At 51.1% G+C, this 18,211-nt stretch overlaps 1 protein-coding gene across 2 annotated transcripts in view; it reads left to right on the top strand.

The window, feature by feature from the left end:
* Window positions 1–3,219, top strand: part of UBE2V1 (ubiquitin-conjugating enzyme E2 variant 1) — a 31,666-nt gene extending 28,447 nt beyond the window's left edge. For both annotated transcript variants that reach the window (XM_008571848.1, XM_008571849.1), the window contains exons 3-4: window positions 190–315; window positions 1,445–3,219. In XM_008571848.1, coding sequence (XP_008570070.1) covers window positions 190–315; window positions 1,445–1,591 — 273 coding nt within the window. In that variant the 3' untranslated portion in view covers window positions 1,592–3,219. The remainder of the gene's footprint in view (window positions 1–189; window positions 316–1,444) is intronic.
* The last annotated feature ends 14,992 nt before the right edge of the window (window positions 3,220–18,211 follow it).

Genomic DNA, 18,211 nt, shown 5'->3' with positions numbered 1-18,211 from the left:
CCTTAAGGCTCAGAATTTATATAAACTAGTGCAGGAACTGGTTACTGCTGACTTGGCACATCACAAGTAGACTCTGTGTGCTGGAAGCAGAAGCACCAGTTCTACAGTCAGGAGTAAATGCAGTTTCACAGGTTCTACCTTTTTCAATTCTTTGTAATTAACTGACATCTCTGTACCCTTTTTTCCCAGACAATTTATGAAAACCGAATATACAGCCTTAAAATAGAATGTGGACCTAAATACCCAGAAGCACCCCCCTTTGTAAGATTTGTAACAAAAATTAATATGAATGGAGTTAATAGTTCTAATGGAGTGGTAAGTTGTTTTTTCTATCCCTACTTATTCCTCGGGGTTGAAACTTGCTTTGTTAACATCAGGGGTGTTTGGATTGGGCCCAATTTCTTATGTTCCTTGGTTATTTGATGATAAAATATATCACAGTGTATACATGCACAGATTTGGGGTGGGACCTGTTTCCCAATTGTATTTAAGTATCACTCGTAGAGCACTTACTCTAGGCCAGTTCTGTGCTGGCCACTTTGAGATAGGAGCTCATTCAGTCCTCATGATACCTCCATGAGGTAGAGATGAGGAAACTGAGGCACAGAGGTGGAAGATCTTGTCCAGGGCCACACTTTTACTGCCTCTTGGGCCTTATTTGTGAACAACTGGTACATAATATTTTTTCCTTCAATGGTCTTGGTTTTTAAACTTGCTTTTACTACTATAAATGGAATTCTTACTCCATATGTTGCTCGCAAAAGGCTTTGAGCCTTTGAGGCCTGCTCTCATTCAAAGGGGAGATCAGCAAGTGTAAAGGAGCATTAAACGTGTTAACATCACACCAAGCCTTTGTCTTTGAGATAGTCAGAAGATTTGAAAGAAATTTTAAGAGATGAGCCTGTTACTGTATGTTCAGTATTTAATGTTGTATTTAAATTCCACCTAAAGTCCTAAACCCAGAACTCAACCCATACTTTGGGAGGTTTCTTTTGGGAAATGCTGCATTAACCTGAGAGACTGGCTCTGTGGCATCCCTTGTACTAGAGCACGGGTCTGGGCCACCCCACTACCTTTGTCCTGCACGTCTTTATCATCTACCAGCAGCTAGGTGTAGAGTTAAGAAAAGACAGGCCCTGGTCATGGCAGCAGCTGGCCCAGGAGCAGGTCATTGTTGTAGAGCCAAGTTGAGCTGGGTTGAGTCTTGCCAAGTGTCTGTCAGTTTCTTTCTGCCAAATAGAGTTTGGAACACACAACAAGAAAAACAGACTGACTGGATGGAGGGAATCATGCAGGCAGGTGTTTTGCATGTTGGGTATCATTTGCTGACCAGCATGATCAGTGTTTTTACTTGAGTTTGTGCTGTAGCTTAACCCCAGCGTACAGCTATTTTGCTTGAGAGTCTGAGAGTAATTTGGGTTTTTTTTTTTTTGCCTTTTTGTAGGTGGACCCAAGAGCCATATCAGTGCTAGCAAAATGGCAGAATTCATATAGCATCAAAGTTGTCCTGCAAGAGCTTCGGCGCCTAATGATGTCTAAAGAAAATATGAAACTCCCTCAGCCACCTGAAGGACAGTGTTACAGCAATTAATCAAAAAGAAAAACCAGAGGCCCTTCCCCTTCCCCCCATTCGATTTAAGCAGTCTTCATTTTCCACAGTAGTAAATTTTCTAGATACATCTTGTAGACCTCAAAGTACTGGAAAGGAAGTTCCCATTCAAAGGCAATTTATCTTAAGATACTGTAAATGATACTAATTTTTTGTCCATTTGAAATATATGAGTTGTGCTATAACAAATCATCCTGTCAAGTGTAACCACTGTCCATGTAGTTGAACTTCTGGGATCAAGAAAATATATTTAAATTGCTTCCCACCATACCTGGTGGGGCACATCTAACTCAACTGTGAAAAGACACATCACACATCACCTTGCTGCTGATTACATGGCCTGGGGTCTCTGCCTTCTCCCTCATCCCTTTCCCCCACCTCCTGCCCTCCCTGCAACAGCCCTCCAGCTTGGGGTGGCTCGTTAGAATAGATGTGAAGGTTTCAGGTCGCAGCCTGTGGGACTACTGCTGGGTGTGGGGGTTGCTTTGGCTGCACCCCTGGTTTCTTTTTTTAAGTCTTAAATAATTCCCCTTCCAAGCCATCATCCTGTTCCCCCCTCTCCCTTACTCCCACCCTTGGCCGAAGCATAGATTGTAACCCCTCTGCTCCCCTCTGAAATTGGCCTTTGGTGAGGAATTCAGGGCTTTCCCCATATCGTCTCTCCCCTACCTTTATCGAGGGGTGCTGCTTTTTCCTTCCTCCTCCTCAAGTCCCTTTTTGCACCATCACCACTTTCCAGGACACTTTTCTTTGGCCAGAAGCCATCAGATAATGTTGGAAAGAGTCTCTGACCTCCCTCCTTTAGTTTTGTAACCACATTTGTTCACTCTCCACCAGCCTGGGAAATGAATATTGGCTCCTCAGCCCTGCCACCCTCTGCTGTCATCCTCAGCTGATGCGTTTTTTAGCTCAGGTTTTGATAAGGTGAAAAGAACAGTCACCAGGGTTACTCAGACCTGCCAGCTGTCAGAGTCCTTCTTGGTTAAACTTGCAGAAAGGCCACATGAAGACAATTGTAAGCACACATGATCCCGCTGAATTTTTTTTTTTTTTTCCTATAATTGCTTTTGCTTGTAAAAATTGAAGAAGGTTGGAACAGGACTCATTTGGTCATCCTTGCAATCCATTTGGGTCTAGTTTGAAATTTGACAACTGGAACAAAAGGAACCTTGAATTCGGTGCATACTTTGGTTTTGGTGCTGCTGCTTCTCACAATCCTCAGCAGGGATTAAGAAAGAACTTGTTGTGCACAACAGATCCCCGAAACTGGCGGGCTTGACTTCCTGGCATATTGCTGCGTTTTTCCACTTTCTGTTCAGGACCACTAAATGCTGAAATGTGGATGCATACCGAAATAAAAGCAATTCATTGTGTTCTAAAGTTTTTTTTTTAAACTTAGTATTTGTGTAAAACTACCTTCTGAAGCAGCAACTATCAAGTCTGAAAAGCAATTGATGTTTCCATTAATCTTTTTCTGGGGAAAACATTAGTTCTAAGGATTTAACATCCTGTAAGTAAAGTTTAACATAACAGTATTCCATAAGCAGCCTTTTTATTGTCAGACCATTGCCTGATTTTAATATAATAAAAAAGTGTGCGTTAATATTTAACAGGCTGTGCTCTTCTTCCTCTTGGCATATTAATTTAGGGACAGAATGTAATCTTTTAGATGTTTTAGGATTCCAAGTGACATCCTAAAGCAGGGGTTGGCAAACTTTTCTACAAAGGGCCAAAATTAGTAAATATTTAGGCTTTGCAGGTCAAGAGGCAAAAATCAAGGATATTATGTAAGTACTTATATAACAAAACAAATTTCCATAGAATTTTTGTTGGTGAAATTCAAAATAAAATACAGTATTTTTAGTAATGTTACTGGCCTACTAACGTGAAGAACGGAGTCCTTTTTTTTAGGGGGATAACATTTTGCTTAATTGAGATTCAAAGTTAGTCTTTCCCATGAAAAAATTGCAAATGTTCATCTGTAAAAAAATTTCTTCATAGGCAGTGGGCTAGATTTGGCCCATGGACCATGGTTTGCTGACCCCTGTCCTAAAAGATTGTAGTTTTAGAAAAGGGTTCTTCCTTTGGTTTATTTAGTTTTGTTGGACTCTAGCTACTAAATCTCTACTAGAAGCCATTTATTGGCTGGACTTAGTAGTCTATTGGGAGAAAAAAAATCATAGGATTTTCACATGTATTTCTGATGTTTGAAACAAGTATTTTGATCTGATGATTGACGATTTGCCTACCATCTGCTGTGTAAGGAATGGGAACAAGTCTGCAGCAGTTTTTTACCAAGGACTTGAGCTCCTTGCTGTGGTCTGGAGCAGGTCATTCCCTTCTGGCTCTTGGGGCAGGGCAGGTATCAGAAGAACTGGCTGCAAGGAAAGGGCCAGATTGTTCCCAACAGGCTGCCCTCCAGGAGGCCCTGTCCACATCTCTGCCAGGTGGTCTTGATGGTCTTCTGGGATGAATGCTGCCTTTCAGTTCCGCTGAGCATGGACTGGGCCATTTGTGTGTTCTTCGCCCTCAGTCATCTTTCCCAAGGGAGGAGGAGGATAGGGGAGAGTCTAACCCAAAGCAAGTTCAGGTCTAAATCTAAAGGTGGCACCCATCCCTTCTGTGCTGAGTAATGACCCACAAAGAGGGGAAGGCCCATCTCAAATCCTAGAGTATACACTTTTTTACCTTCTTATTAGTGGCTGATGGACTCTAAAACCGTAACATTCAGATAGAACCTTCTTGTGACAACTGTTTTCAATTTGATTTGGGGGGGGGGGTGCAGCTGGCCAGTAAGAGGATCCCAACCTTGACCTTGGTGTTGGAAGCGCCACACACTTCCGAGTGAGCTAACTGGCCAGCCCCTTGAATCTGTGGTCTTGTGGGTATTATGCCCACGGTTGTGTAATTTGTTCTTCATTGTCGGTGGGTTTACAGGTGTTCTCAGGCATGTGGATGAAATTTAGGCCTAAACTTAGGGCACACAAGAAGTCCTCATCTGAGGTTCATAGAGTGTCACTTTTAATCTTTTTTTTTTTTTTGGTGGCTGGCTGGTACAGGGATCCGAACCTGTGACCTTTGTGTTATAAGGCTGTGCTCTAACCAACTGAGCTAACCAGCCAGCCATAGAGTGTCACCTTTGCCAGGTGACTTACCTGGATTACACACCTCTGATCCCCAGCCCTTGCCAGTTTTCTGCACCAGAGAGAGGACACATCTGCTGTTGTTTTTTACCGTGTAAAAGTTTGAGGTGTGGGGAGGTCTCCATAGTGACTTGACAACGTTGGGGGAGGCAGTGGGTGTAAAAAGCACCCCCTCTGGTTGACCAACAGCAACCCAACAATGGACCTCCATTGCTGCCCTGTGACCTCTGACCAACTCCCAGATCTTGGGGCCAGGGCAGGTCCCTTGAGCTGTATCCCTGCCCAAGAGAGTTCCTGGGCCCTCTGGGTGGGCCTTTAGTCATGGTGTCATACAAGCGATGTGGGTGGTGTGAAGTGAGTGGAAGGGACCCTCCTAGCATGTCTCTTCTCCTCTGTCCGTCCTGTCAACAGATCCCTGCTGGCCTCCTGCCCTTGCCCTGGTAGTGGGGGAGCCCACAGTGGACAGTCATGTTCCTTCTCTCAGCCTGCCCCTGTGCACCTCACTCTCTAACCACAGAACCCCATGAAGGAAGTTCGGGATACACCATTAGCGATTTCCTTTTCCTATTCAGCAGAAGAGGAAAGTCTTTTAAGGAGAGGCAGCTTGTAAACTATCTTCATTCTTTACAGTTTGAGAGAAATAAGATGCAGGCATGTGCTGCTCTGTACATAGCTCTGAGCTATGGAGGTGGCAAAAAGACTTACCTCAAAGACTTCCTTACAAGGACTACATGAGATTAGCTGCTGTATGTAGTCAGAGCTGTCACACGGTGGAGGTGACCTTGGGAGAGGGGGGGATCTTAGTGCTAGAACAGCCTCATTGCTAGTCCTGTCACTGGGAATAAGAAGGCACTGGCCACATCTTTGGGGTTCTGGTGTGTGTCTGATGCCATGCAGGTGGGTGAGGACAGGTGAATACAAAGGTGTTAGTACTAGGCACATGGGCTCAGTTAATGCCAGATCGTTCTAGTTTTCCAAGAGAAGTGGCAAATGCAGATTTTTATGTGAAATCTCCAACATGGGTGCATCAATTAGCAAACTTTTCATACCCTCTGTAGAACAAAGTAGACACATCCTTTGTGCACAGCTTGCAGGCCACAGTTCAGACCTCTGTACATGGCAGTCTGTCACCAGCTGCCCCTAGTCCTCCTAGGATTGTCAACGTGGTGTCCTTTGATCTCTGCGAGGCCTGTGATCCTGAAAGCTCTGCCCAGGGACATGCTGTGGGCCCTGGGAGCCTGAGCAGCGACACCTGTGTTTGCAAGATTCATGGGAAACAGACCAACAGTTCACTGAATCTACTGTAAGATGCAGCGTTGGTTTATGTGCCGTCAAGAAAAAATACTGCCAGTTATAAGGGTAAGACATTATTAATTGTAAGAAACAGCTGGCTGGTTAGCTCAGTTGGTTAGAGCATGGTGCTCAGAAAGGGAATAGAATGGAGGGTGAAGTCCCCTCCCATCTCCAACTCCATTCTCTCAAGGTAGGCACCAGTGTGACTGAGCTCCTGAAACTGAGCAGGCATGTGCAAGCCAGTGCCCCTCTCCTCCTGCCGCTTCCCCTCCTTCCTACACACTCGTTTTTTCATGAGTGGGAATGTGGCCTCCACTTTCTCTTGCCCCCAGGGCTTTTTCTCCAGGTCCTGCAGAGCAGCGCTGAGGGATCTGCCCTGTGCTTGTGAACAGCTGCAGAGCACCCCAGTATATGATGTGCCACCAGTTCGATGGCCAGGCCTTTACCGATGGGTACTGAGGTGGCCTCCAAGGCTTCACTGCTGCTTGCCTGCCTTAGGGCATTCGTCTGTGGAATAAAGTCCTAGAAGCAGACTTTGCCATCCAAGGACGTGGGCATTTTAAGTTTTGACATTTTCAAGTTTCCTACCAAAGAAGTATCGACTTACCCTCCCACCAACAATGCAAGCCCAGGGGCATTTCCCCTCCCTTCCTCTATGAGCATACTTTTGTGCCTGCCCGTCTTTGAGCCAAACATGGTATTTCATAGTTTTCACGTGCATTTTCCTATGTGCGCAGCTGCGTCTTTCCTCATGGTGAAAAGGCAAATATGTCCTTTGCTCATCTTGGTTACTTTTTTTTTTTTTAAAAGATGACCGGTAAGGGGATCTTAACCCCTGCCTTGGTGTTGTCAGCACCATGCTCTCCCAAGTGAGCTAACCGGCCATCTTTGTATAGGGATCTGAACCTGTGGCCTTGGTGTTATCAGCACCACATTCTCCCAAGTGAGCCATGGGCCAGTCCCCCATCTTGGTTACTTTTTCACTGAACTGTAAGAGTGCCTTATGGGAAGGAGTTCCCACAGTCCAAGGCTGTCATCTGAAGCATCAAGTGGCTCTGGCATGGCTTGTCGGGGCCAGCCGACCAGTGGCCACTATCACCAGCTATCGAGTGGCTGCAGAGCACTCTCTGTGCTACAGGGAGAGGTGTACATGTGCAGCTCAGGGGATGGAAGCCAGCTGTGCAGAGACAAGAGGCGCAGGAAGAGCATTTTGGGCAGAGAGAACAGCAGTGCAAAGGCTGAGATGGGGTGAGGTTGCCCCCACCTCAGTGTACACGTGCAGCTCAGATTGGAAACTCTTACCTGTGGTCAGCTGAGGACACTTTCAGTCCCTCCCTCAGAGGCTGGAAAGTGGCCTCTGCTCCTCAGAGTCCAGTGGATGAGGAGGTGTTGACAACGAAGCATATGGCTGGCAGGGTGGGCTCCCAACACCACCCATATAGCTTACCAGGTGAGTGGGGCAAGTCTTTACCTCTTGGCCTGTATTTCTGATGTCTCCTGCCCTGTGGCAGTGCTTTGAAAAGCTCAGATCTCGTGCCAACAAGTGGGTGCTCTAGGTTGATACTACAGAAAACTCTTGCTTTCAGAGCCAGTTCTCAGCCACTGCTACCTTCCCAGCCCAAGTCACCAACACCTCCCTGGGCTCTTGGCTTTGGTCTCACCACCCACAGGCCATTCCCCACACAGCCGGAGGGATCCTGCTCAACTTGGCAACCTCACCCCATCTCAGCCTTTGCACTGCTGTTCTCTCTGCCCAAAATGCTCTTCCTGCACCTCTTGTCTCTACATAGCTGGCTCCCATCCCCTGATTGCAGCTCATGTGTCTCATCTTGCTAGAGGCCCTCCCTAAGCCCCATGTAAAAAAGCCACCCCCAGTCCTTCTGTGTCCACATCACCTGGTTGTGTTTTGTTCATGGCAACTATCAGTATCTAACGATCTGATTTATTGGTCTAATTATTCCTTTTCCCCTGCTGGAATGTGGGCCTCATACAGGCAGGGACTCATCTGGCTTATTTACTGCTGTGATCCCAGTGCTGAAAACAGTGCCTCGCACAAAGTCAGAATGCCACCTGAATGAATGAATTATTTTCCAGGGCTGGGCCTGACCTCCCTCTCTGGGAGTGTCACTTGGGCCTATCAGGCCATTGGTAGTGACAAGGGAAGGTCCCGATGGCCCTGTGAGGCCTCCTTCTGCCTCTGCCAGGTACTCACTAAATCATGGATGATGTAAGGGTAGTTGGGTGGCTGGGTGGAGGGACAAACAGGTGGACTGGCTAAGAAGTCTGTCCATCTCCGGCAGGAATTCTGAGAATCAGGTCCGGGCAAGTCCCCTTAGACCTGTTGCACGATCCAGATAGTCACACGATCCTGTGTTGTTTGGCTGGGGAGGGCACTAAAATGGAAGCCACTGCTCTCAGATTGGCCAGGGAAGGCCTTCACCTCAGAATGCTTGAGGGTCACCAGCAGAATCCGGAAAAAGCACAGGCTGCAGTGGCAGAGAAGCCTGGAGGCCACACACGTTCTTCAGGAGTTAATGGCACCTCCCTCTGTTCCCTGGGCCCAGCCTTGGGGCTGGCCTCATCTCGGGGCTCCCAGGGACAGATTCCAGTGCCACTGCTCGAGGCGACACACTGAGGACACTGATTAATAGTGACCTCAACACCACCTATAAATGACAATTGATACTGGTTGGCCAGGTGTGGTAGTGATGTGAATTCCTTTTAAAAATATATTTAAAGTAAAACCAAATGTCCAGAAGCAAATAATACTAGAGGTGGGGCAAAAAAATCACACTGGAGTGGGTGCATGACAGAAACTGGGGACACACACAGGCTTATCATTTGGTCTCTATGGCAACTGATAATGATATATTTGTTTCCTATCTGCCCCTTCCCTACCCGATTAAAATGTCAGCTGCAAGAGGGCAAGGACAGGGCCTGTTGTGTTAGCTGCTGTGTTCCTGCTATCTCTCTCCTATTTGTTAGCTATCTGTGTTCCTATTTGGCATACAGTAGGTACTCAATAAGTAGTCGTGACTAGAGAGTGAGTGAAAAGACATGCACTCTTGAGTGAGTGAAGGTGAGATCACATAATTTAGTGCAGCCCTGGAAGTCGGCCTCTTCTGCCTACCAGCTGTGTGACCCTGGGCAGGTTCCTTAACCTCTCTGTGCCTTTCGGTATCCTCTTCACGGGGTTATTCTAAGGATTACGTGGGATTTTACATGGACTGGGCTCGTCACAGCCCTCGGCACACAGCAAGTCCTCCATAAATGTAAGTTAGCCCCCAGTTCCGGCTCAGGCCTGCGCTCCCGCTGCCGGTCAGCAGAGGGCGCCCGTGCGCTGTGGCCCAACGCGCCGGCTCAGCCCAGCCACGCGTCAGCTCCCAGCCGGCCCCCAGGGCTGGGGGAGGGGACAGATGTGGACGCTGCGCCGGAGAGGGACCACCACGCTTCTGGGTGTGTGCATTTGGCATCGGGGCAGCCTGCTGGAGACCGGGGGAGGAGAGCGCGCCAACTCTCCCCTTCCCCTGCGCTACCAGCCCATTTCTACCGAGAACCAGCTGAGGCTCTTCAAGGGCGTGCCCAAGGCCACCCAGCCTGGGTGCGCGTGGAGGGGTCGTGCTACGAGGACGCACGGCGGCCGCTGGCTGCAGGGCTCGCAAACTCAAATGCCTCAAGGGCCTGATAGGGCCGTGACGGGAGAACTGACCGCATTTGCCTCTGGAATGCCAGCTGAGATGGCTAAATCTTTCAATTTTTCAAGAGAGAAGCCAGACATCAGTATTTAGTGAAATGTCTCAATTTTTGTGGTGGCAATGAATTAAAGGCTTTTCGGTTTTTAATCACCAATTGCCACCTCTGAGCTACCTTTTAACCCTTCCTTGGAGGAAGAGGTTTTGAAACAAAATCATCTCCTGGCTTCTTCACCTGCCCACCCAGCCCTCTTCTTCAGGCCACAGTTTACCAGTCACCTGCCTCCTCCAGTCCCCTTCCCCATCTGGTTAGGAGCCAATCCACTTCCCCAGTAGAGCTTTCATTCATTCGTTCATTCATTTGTTCATTTGCTGTGTGCCAAGCCCTGTGCTGGAGACACAGCAGTGAACAAAAGAGATAAAAATCCTGAGGTCTGAGTTGGGGAGACTGATTCACTGTCATTTTTTGAAGCATTAAGAACACACCCAAGCAAAGGAGCAAAGGGTGGGAGGGCGGCGCTGGGCAGGGAGCTTCGCTGAGGAGGTGACCCCCAGGGTGAGGAGGAGCTTCTGTGCCCAGAGTCTGACTGGGCAGACAGTTCCAGGCGCCAGGAACAGCAAGGCCCTGGTGGGAAGATGCACATCACGTTGTCACATTAAAAGTCCATGGTGGGGCCGGCCCGGTGGCGCACTGGATAGTGCGCCGCTTGGGAAGCGCGGCGGCGCTCCCGTCCGAGGGTTCGGATCCCACGTGCAGACCGGCTCCTGCTCACTGGCTGAGCGAGGTGTGGGAGCAGCACCGAGGCTTGCGATCCCGTTGCCGGTCCCGGTCCGGTACGGGGGCAACACTGAGGGTTGCAATCCGTTGCCGGACACGGAAAAAAGACAAAAGACAAAAAATAAAAAAATAAATAAATAAAATAAATAAAAGTCCATGGTGCATAGCACATAGTAGGAACTCTGTGACTGGTTGCATAAATGGCTGCAAGGCTCGGTTGCCCCCTCTCCACAGCCTGAGGGGTGGAAGTGGACACTGCCCAGCATTAGGAGGCGGCTTAGCCAGTTCCAGGGTCACCTGAGCTGCACCCCAGCCCAGGGAAGTGGTTTCCCCTCCACACTGCAGCAGGAGCTCCATGTCCTAGCCATTCACAATCTCGGGGTCACCTCCCCTGGTCTGGTCCAAACCCCAGGTCTCCTGGGTCACCCTGACCTTGTGACCTGGCCACTCCAAAGCTCAGGCAGGGCCACTGTTTCCCCAGGCCCCTCCTGCCCCTCTCTCTCACACACACACAAACCCAGTGGCTCTTGGGCCCAAGCCACGGTTTCCTTGGAATGTACTTATTTTTCTTCCCAGATAATTCAGGCCGGAGGATGGGGCCAGCCACAACCAGCCGTGCTGACCTCCCTGCCTCTCTGACCCTTCGCTGACAGACTTGACACTGTGGTCAGAGGCCCAAAGCCAGACTCGGAAGCTCCTTGGCCCCCCTTCCAGGCCTGGCCTCTTGATCAGCACCCGGCTCTGAGAGTCTGACTGTAAACACTAGGACCCTCAGCTGTCCCTTTCCCACAAACCCCAACTCAGAACATGACTCAGCTGTGACACCCAAAGGGCACTGCTCTCTATGGTTTATAGGGTGATTTCGAATCATAGGGCCTCCCACTTACCCAAGGGACATGTCAGCAACCACGCGTCCAGATTCACTCGGGCCACAAAGATTTAATGAGCAGCTACTGTGTGCCAGGCATTGCCCTAGACCCAGTAGATACAGCAAGGAACAAAACAGGCAGAAACCCCTTCCCTCGTGAAATGCACATTCTGGGGGTGGTGATGGGCCAGGGAAGGGGGTAGGGAGAGACAATAAACAAATGAGAAGTAAATTATGCAGAAGATCAGCTGGTGATAAATACTATAGAGGAAAATCATGCAGAGAAGGGGGATGGGGGTGACAAAGGTGAGGCTGGGGTGCCGTTGAAAATCAGAGATGTGGCAGGGAAGGCTGACGTCTGAGAAGGCAGCGTTTGAGCAAAGACCTGAAGAAGGTAAGGGAGAGAGTGCTGCGGACATGTAGGGGAAGGTTTTCGGCAGAGGAGACAGTGCAAAGGCTGAGACAGGAGCGTGCCTGATTTGTTGGAGAAACAGCCAGGAAGCCAGTGTGACTGGAGCAGAGAGACGATGGGAGAAGGGACAGATGGGAGGAGGGAGGGGGTGAATAAGGGGAGGTTCAGGAGCCAAGGGGCAGACAGATCATGCAGAGCCTTGTGAAGATCTGCCTTTTCCTCTCGGGAGATGGAACCACTGCAGAGGAGGGACAGTTGTGACTCAGGTTTTCACGGAGTCCTTCTAGCTTCCTGCAGAGAGCAGACCATGGGGGTGAGGGGGGACGTAGGGGACCAGGGAGGTGACTGCAGGAGACCAAAGGGTAGAGGGTAGGGCCGGCCCAGGCATTCCCAGGAGAGGAGGGAAGAAGCGGTCCAATGGCTGGACACCATAATTCCTGATTCTAGGATGCACGTTTTTCCCATGGCCACTTAGGTTCAATGAAATGCAGAATTTTCAGACATTGGAGCCTGCAGGACTCGCTAGTGGGGTGGACGTGGAGGATAAGAGGAGGAAAGTCAGGGGACTCCCAGCTTCTGGCCTGAGCCCAGGAAGGCCTGAGTTGCCTTTTCCTGCCTCAGGGAAGGCTCCAGCGGGGCCAGTTTGGGGGGGCCATCCGGTGCTGGGTGGAGTGTGATGATGCCTGTGAGACCCCCAGATGGAAGGATCAAGGAGGCTGGCTGGTCCTGGGGGTCTTCTGATGTTAACAGGACAAAACTGAGCCCAGAGAGGCTGAGTGACTTGCCCAAGATCACACGGCTCTGAGCCACAAAGTGGAATTCAACTCCAATCAGTGTGACCTGGAGCCAGTGGCTTCAACTGCCTACCCTCCACCCACCAGGACGACTAATCAGCCACTTCCAGCCCAGCGAGGTCAAGTGAGGTCAATTTATTCACCACTGATGAGGGCCCTGAAGTGCTCCATTCCCACCACCTCACTTTTCTCCCAACCATCCCATGGTGTTGTTGGCACCCCTATATTAGAGATGAAGACACTGAGGCTCAGAAAGTTTAAGTCACTAGCTCAGGGTGACCCACCTGAGTTGGGATCTGAACCCATGACTGTCATCATACAGCACCCAGGACTGTCTGTGTCCAGAGATTTCTCTCTGGGCCCCTGGGGTTGGGGTGTGAGGTGAACCAGGGAATAAGAATACCAGTCCACACTTAGTGAGTGTCTTTTTCATGCTGAGCACATTGTAAAATAATTCACTGACTCTCCCCCCAGCCCTATGAGATAGGGACTATTGATCCAACCCATTTTACAGAAGGGGAAACTGAGGCTTAAAGGACTTGCCAGAGGAAATCTGTTGGTCCCTGCAGCTCCTGATCCACCCCCAACCCCAGCCTTCCCAAAGGCCCCAAGGTGGTGGAAGAGGTTGGATGGTGCTGGGTGACCCTGGGCATGTGGCCAGCCCCTGGGCCTCTGTCCCCTCAGTCTGATCACAGGCAGTGACCCAGAGCACCCTGAGTTCCCCCAACTTGAAGAACCCAGCCCCAAGAGGGGTACTTCAACACCCCTGCTTTCCCCCAGCCAGGCCCGAATCCATCAGGCTGGTGCTCCTTGACATTTTTACCAATGTCAGTGTGTCCTATGAAATCATGAATATGTTACCCCAAAGCATGGCACAGCAGGGACCCCAGGCGTGCTGAATTCAATTGACCAGCCGGAGCTGCATCAACAGGAGCTGTACGAGATGGTCTCTGCACCCCACTGAAGCTCTGCTTAGAGAAACCACAAAGCTGGCCCCTGCTGACTGGAACCCTTGTTCCCCTGGGATGGTGCTGTTGGAGGCGGGCAAGGATCCTAGCTGCATCAACAGGAGCTGTACGAGATGGTCTCTGCACCCCACTGAAGCTCTGCTTAGAGAAACCACAAAGCTGACCCCTGCTGACTGGAACCCTTGTTCCCCTGGGATGGTGCTGTTGGAGGCGGGCAAGGATCCTGAGGCTCAGAGAGGGGCACCATCTGCCCTAAGACACACAGCTGGCAAGTGATCCACGGTGGGTTAAATGGGGGTCTGAGAGACTTGGATTTATCTGCTCTCAGCAGGCTGCAAACCAGACACCACTGCTAGAACCCTGGCCCTCAGATGGCCCTGAGATGGGCACAGGGGTCCTTGAGTCTGGGGGAGCAGCTGTACCTGGGTGTGTGTGTGTAAAACGTGGACCCTGGAGCAGACAGCCTAGTGTCAAATCCCAGGCCCCCCAACTTACTGCTGTGTGACTTTGGGCAAGCAACCCAGCCTCTGGGGCCTGAGTGTCCTCATCTGTGAAATGGGAATGGTCACGGGCCCTCTGTGTGTGGGCTGTGAGGGGACTGTCAGGACTGGGCGTCTCTCAGCACCCAGCATGGGGTCTTTAGCACAGCGGGTGCTCTGGCAGCTGCGGAGGGTACTGTGGGTGCGGGGCCTCTTCTTCCCTCCCTTCTTTCCTTCTTATTCGACACCTCTTGATCCCCTCTCCTGCTCTCTGGAGACCCTGGGGTCAGACGGAGACCCCCTCCCCCAAGGAGCAGTGAGGAGCTTGACCCAGAGACCCTGGGCAACACCCACACCAGGGATACGGGGCCACAGCTGGGTTCCAGGGGTTTGGGCCTCGAACTCTGGGACCCCAGCCACTCTTTGAGCCTCAGTTTCCCCACCTGTGCAATGGCAAAAAATGGTGCCTCCCCACTAGCAGGAATCGTCCTAGAAGATGGGATTAGGCTGGGTTCCCACTGCAGAGAAAGGGGAACCTGTGGGGCTCTGGAAGGGACCAGGAGAGACTGAAGGGGCCCTGGTGTGCACAGGCGTGGGGTGTGGAGCCAGGAAGCAAGATGCTGCACCCCCACGCCCAGCCTGGTCAAGGCGGCCCCAGAGAGGCCCCAGTGGGAGGCCACAAACACCCTGATCAACCCGTCCAAAATGTCTCCCCAGTCCAGAATTGAGGTGGCTCTTTGCTGCTCCTTGCAGAGGGCCTAGGACAGCATGGGGTGAAATCCCAGATTTTCAGCATTAGTTGAGTCCAGCACGGCAAGATGCCCATGGCTGAGGCTGGCCCCTGCCACCCTGAGAAGATGGATTTGCCTACATTAAATGCATGCATGATGTCACCCGGCCATGGTTTTTATGAGAAAATCAGGACATACGATGAAATGGCCGCCTATTTTTCTTAAAGTGTGTGTGTTGGTGGCGGGGATGGGGGGGGGAGGTGCGTAGTCAGGGAGACAAACCCAGAAGGAGACGACAGTTTAGCCCCCTTACTCTAACGCAGTTCTCAACCAGGGACTGCTCCCTCCCTGGGACACTTGGAGGCATTTTTGGTTGTCACAACCGTGGAGCTGCTTCTGGCATCAAGTGGGCAGAAGCCAAAGATACTACTAAACACCCACAGTGCACAGGACACCCCAGAGCAAAAGGGTTATTCGGTCCAGAAGGTGGCCAGAGTTGAAGACCCTGCCCCAGGCTGTGTGAATACAGGAGGCTCTCCTTTCCTTCTGGCTGCTCATATTTCCTAAAGGGCAGTGACTGGAGTGTGGACTGAGCGGCCAGAAGGACTGGGGTTCGAGTCCCAGCGCTGCCTCCCACCAGCTGTGTGCCCCAGGCAAGTGTCCTTACATCTCTGATCATCGGCTTCCACAACTGTGGCCTGAGGGGTGCACGGCACACCTTGCATGGCTGTGGGACGATTCGGTGAGACCTATGCCTGTGGAGGACCTGACTCACAATAAGCCCTCAACCCGGGAGATGCTAATGTTCACGTAGATAGAAAAAATAATTGTAACAGTGTCAGTAACTTAGCAATGCCCCAGAGGCCAGGCCAGCGCATCACCTAAAGTCACTCAGATCACCCTCACAGAACCCTTTGAAGGAGGGGCTGTTATTATCCCTGTTTGGCAGTCACGGTAGTGGGCACAGAGAGGTTAGGCAACTCGCTCAGTGTCACACAGCAAGTAAGTGGCAGAGCAGGGTTGGGAACCCCAGCTTCAGGGCCCCAGTTTTTGCGCTCCAGCCACTGGGTTGCTCGCTGCCTCTAACATCAGGGAAAGGGGCTTTCAGTTGTGTTTTCCTCATTTGGTCTTCTCTAAAACTTGGGAATTTTTCCCCAAAAGTCTTTGTTGAAATTCAGATTGTTGCTAAAATGACAGGTGTCCCCTGTAACCAGCCACTACCCTCCTGCCCGGGTCCCAGACACCCTGCCATGGGCCCTGGGTTTATGGCGGTTCTCCAGAGAGGGCCCAAGATGTTCGGGAATTTCATGCCCCCTCCTGTCCAGAGCTGACTTCAAAACCCTTCATGTCATGAGCCCTACTTTGATTCCAGCCATTTTACGAGCATGAAATCCAAGCCTTGGTCCCTCTGAGGGTGTCGAGCTCCTTGGGGGATGGAGGTGGCCTTGTGGGGCCACTAGATGGGCCACAGGGCTGGGGTCAGGGCTTTGGGAGGATCTGAGACTGGGAAAGTCCAATCTCCCCTTTAGGATTTGGGGCTGTGCCCTGGGAGAGGGGACCCCAGGCCCACTTCCCTTAGTGAGAACCTACCATATGCCAGGTGCTCTGCCAGCCCGTGTCGACCTTCTCATCAGTTCTTGGTTGTAGGACCCACCCTAACTCTGAGATGATCTCATTTCAAGATCCTGAACTCATTAGTCTGCAAAGATTCCATTTCCAAATACGGTCACATCCTGAGGTTTTGGACAGACATGAATTTTGGGACTACACAATTCAACCCACTATAAGTACCCACTGTGTGCTCCAGGCAGGCTCTGGGGACAGAGTGGTGAACAAGGCAGGCAGGACAGCCTCTGCCCTCATGGAGTTCCAGTTCAGGGATGGGGCTGGGAAGAGACAGAAACACTTACAGAAGTGCTGCTTTATTTACAGCTGCAATAAGTCCCACCGAGAAATGGTGGACCTCGCCACAAGTATGGAAGAGGCCTCCCCGACTGGCCTTCCTCCACCCCCAAGTCCCCTCTCCTGCACCCTGGGGCCTCGGCTCAGAAGTCACCTCCTCTGGAAGTCCCCGCCCCCGGATCCACAGACTGTGTCAGGTGCCTCCTCTGCACTCCAAGTCCCCCTGAACTTCCTCCCAGCGTTGGTAGGTGGTGGGTTGTATTTTTTCTTACTTGGATATTCTTTATTTATTTACAAAAAAGAATGCTTTCTGTAAAAAAAAAAAAAAAAAAAAAAAAAGCATTGATAGGAAAATGTAGTCGCTTTCTCCCCTCCCTAAATCCGCTGTCCAGAAGTCTCTCTTGGCAGGTGGATGCACCCAGCACAGTCACTGGTACTCAGTAGGCGCTCCATAAATGTTGAATACATAAGTGCTGGGCCTTGGAGACAGGGAGATGATGAAGTTACCATCCCCTGCCCCCAGGAAGTCACTGGGGTACCACCTCTATGCTGCCCAGTCCAAAGTGGGGTGCCCAGTCCAAAGTGGGGTACCCAGTCGGTGCTCTCTAGATGCTGGCAGTGGTTGGGGAGGTGCCTTTGGGGTCCCCTCCATCCCCTCCAGCACCATCCATGCTGCTGTCCCTGATGAGGGGAGCCCTGGGTGCAGGGAGGGCTGGACCCTGGGTGGGCCAGGCCCAGGAGGCTGGTGAGATGGCCACCAGGATGTGGGAAATCTCTGGGCCCTGACTCTGGTGGTCAACTTTCGGAATCCAGATCATCTGTCACCAGCCACTGTCCAGACAGCAGGACCTTGGAGGAAAGGTGAGGCGGTCCCTGGTCAATCCATTAGCATTTATCGAGTTCCTCCCATGTGCCAGGGGCTGTGTTATGTGCCCAGCAGTGACGATGACCAGTCCTGTGCCCCCTCACAGAGAGCGACAAACACAGTCAGAGAGGTTGGGGGCCAAGCGCCACAGAGAAGGTGGCCAAGAAGGGCTCAGGGAGTGAGTATTCAATAGAGAGGCCAGGGAGGCCTCCGGGGGAGGTGACATCTGAGCAGCAAGGGCGTCATGAGATAGAGTCTGGGAGAAGCGGGAGGAAAGGCCCGAGGTGGGAGGTGGCCTTTAGGTCCAAGGAAGAGGGAGGAGCCGTGGCCAGAGAGAGGAGCAGGCAGCAGGCAGAGCTGAGGGCAGAGGGCACGGGGCAGGACCTGCAGGGCCTGTGGCCACCGTGAGGACTCTGGCTGTTCTCTTTTTTTATTTTTATTTTTTTTGGATGGCCGGTATGGGGATCTGAACCCTTGACCTTGGTGTGATTAGTACCATGCTCTACCAACAGAGCTAACCAACCAGCCCATCTCTGGAAGATTCTGAGCACAGGAGGGATGTGGTCTGACTCAGGCCAGCACTGCTGATGTTGGGGACTAGAACATTCCCTGCAGTAGGTGCCATCCGGTGCATTTCGGGGTGTTTAGCAGCACCCCTGGCCTCTCCCCACTGGATG

Source organism: Galeopterus variegatus, unplaced genomic scaffold, assembly GCF_000696425.1.
Source record: "Galeopterus variegatus unplaced genomic scaffold, G_variegatus-3.0.2 Scaffold729, whole genome shotgun sequence".
Lineage (NCBI taxonomy): Eukaryota > Metazoa > Chordata > Mammalia > Dermoptera > Cynocephalidae > Galeopterus > Galeopterus variegatus.
The sequence above is the reverse complement of the archived record's forward strand: the minus strand, read 5'-3'. Positions and strand labels throughout refer to the sequence as shown.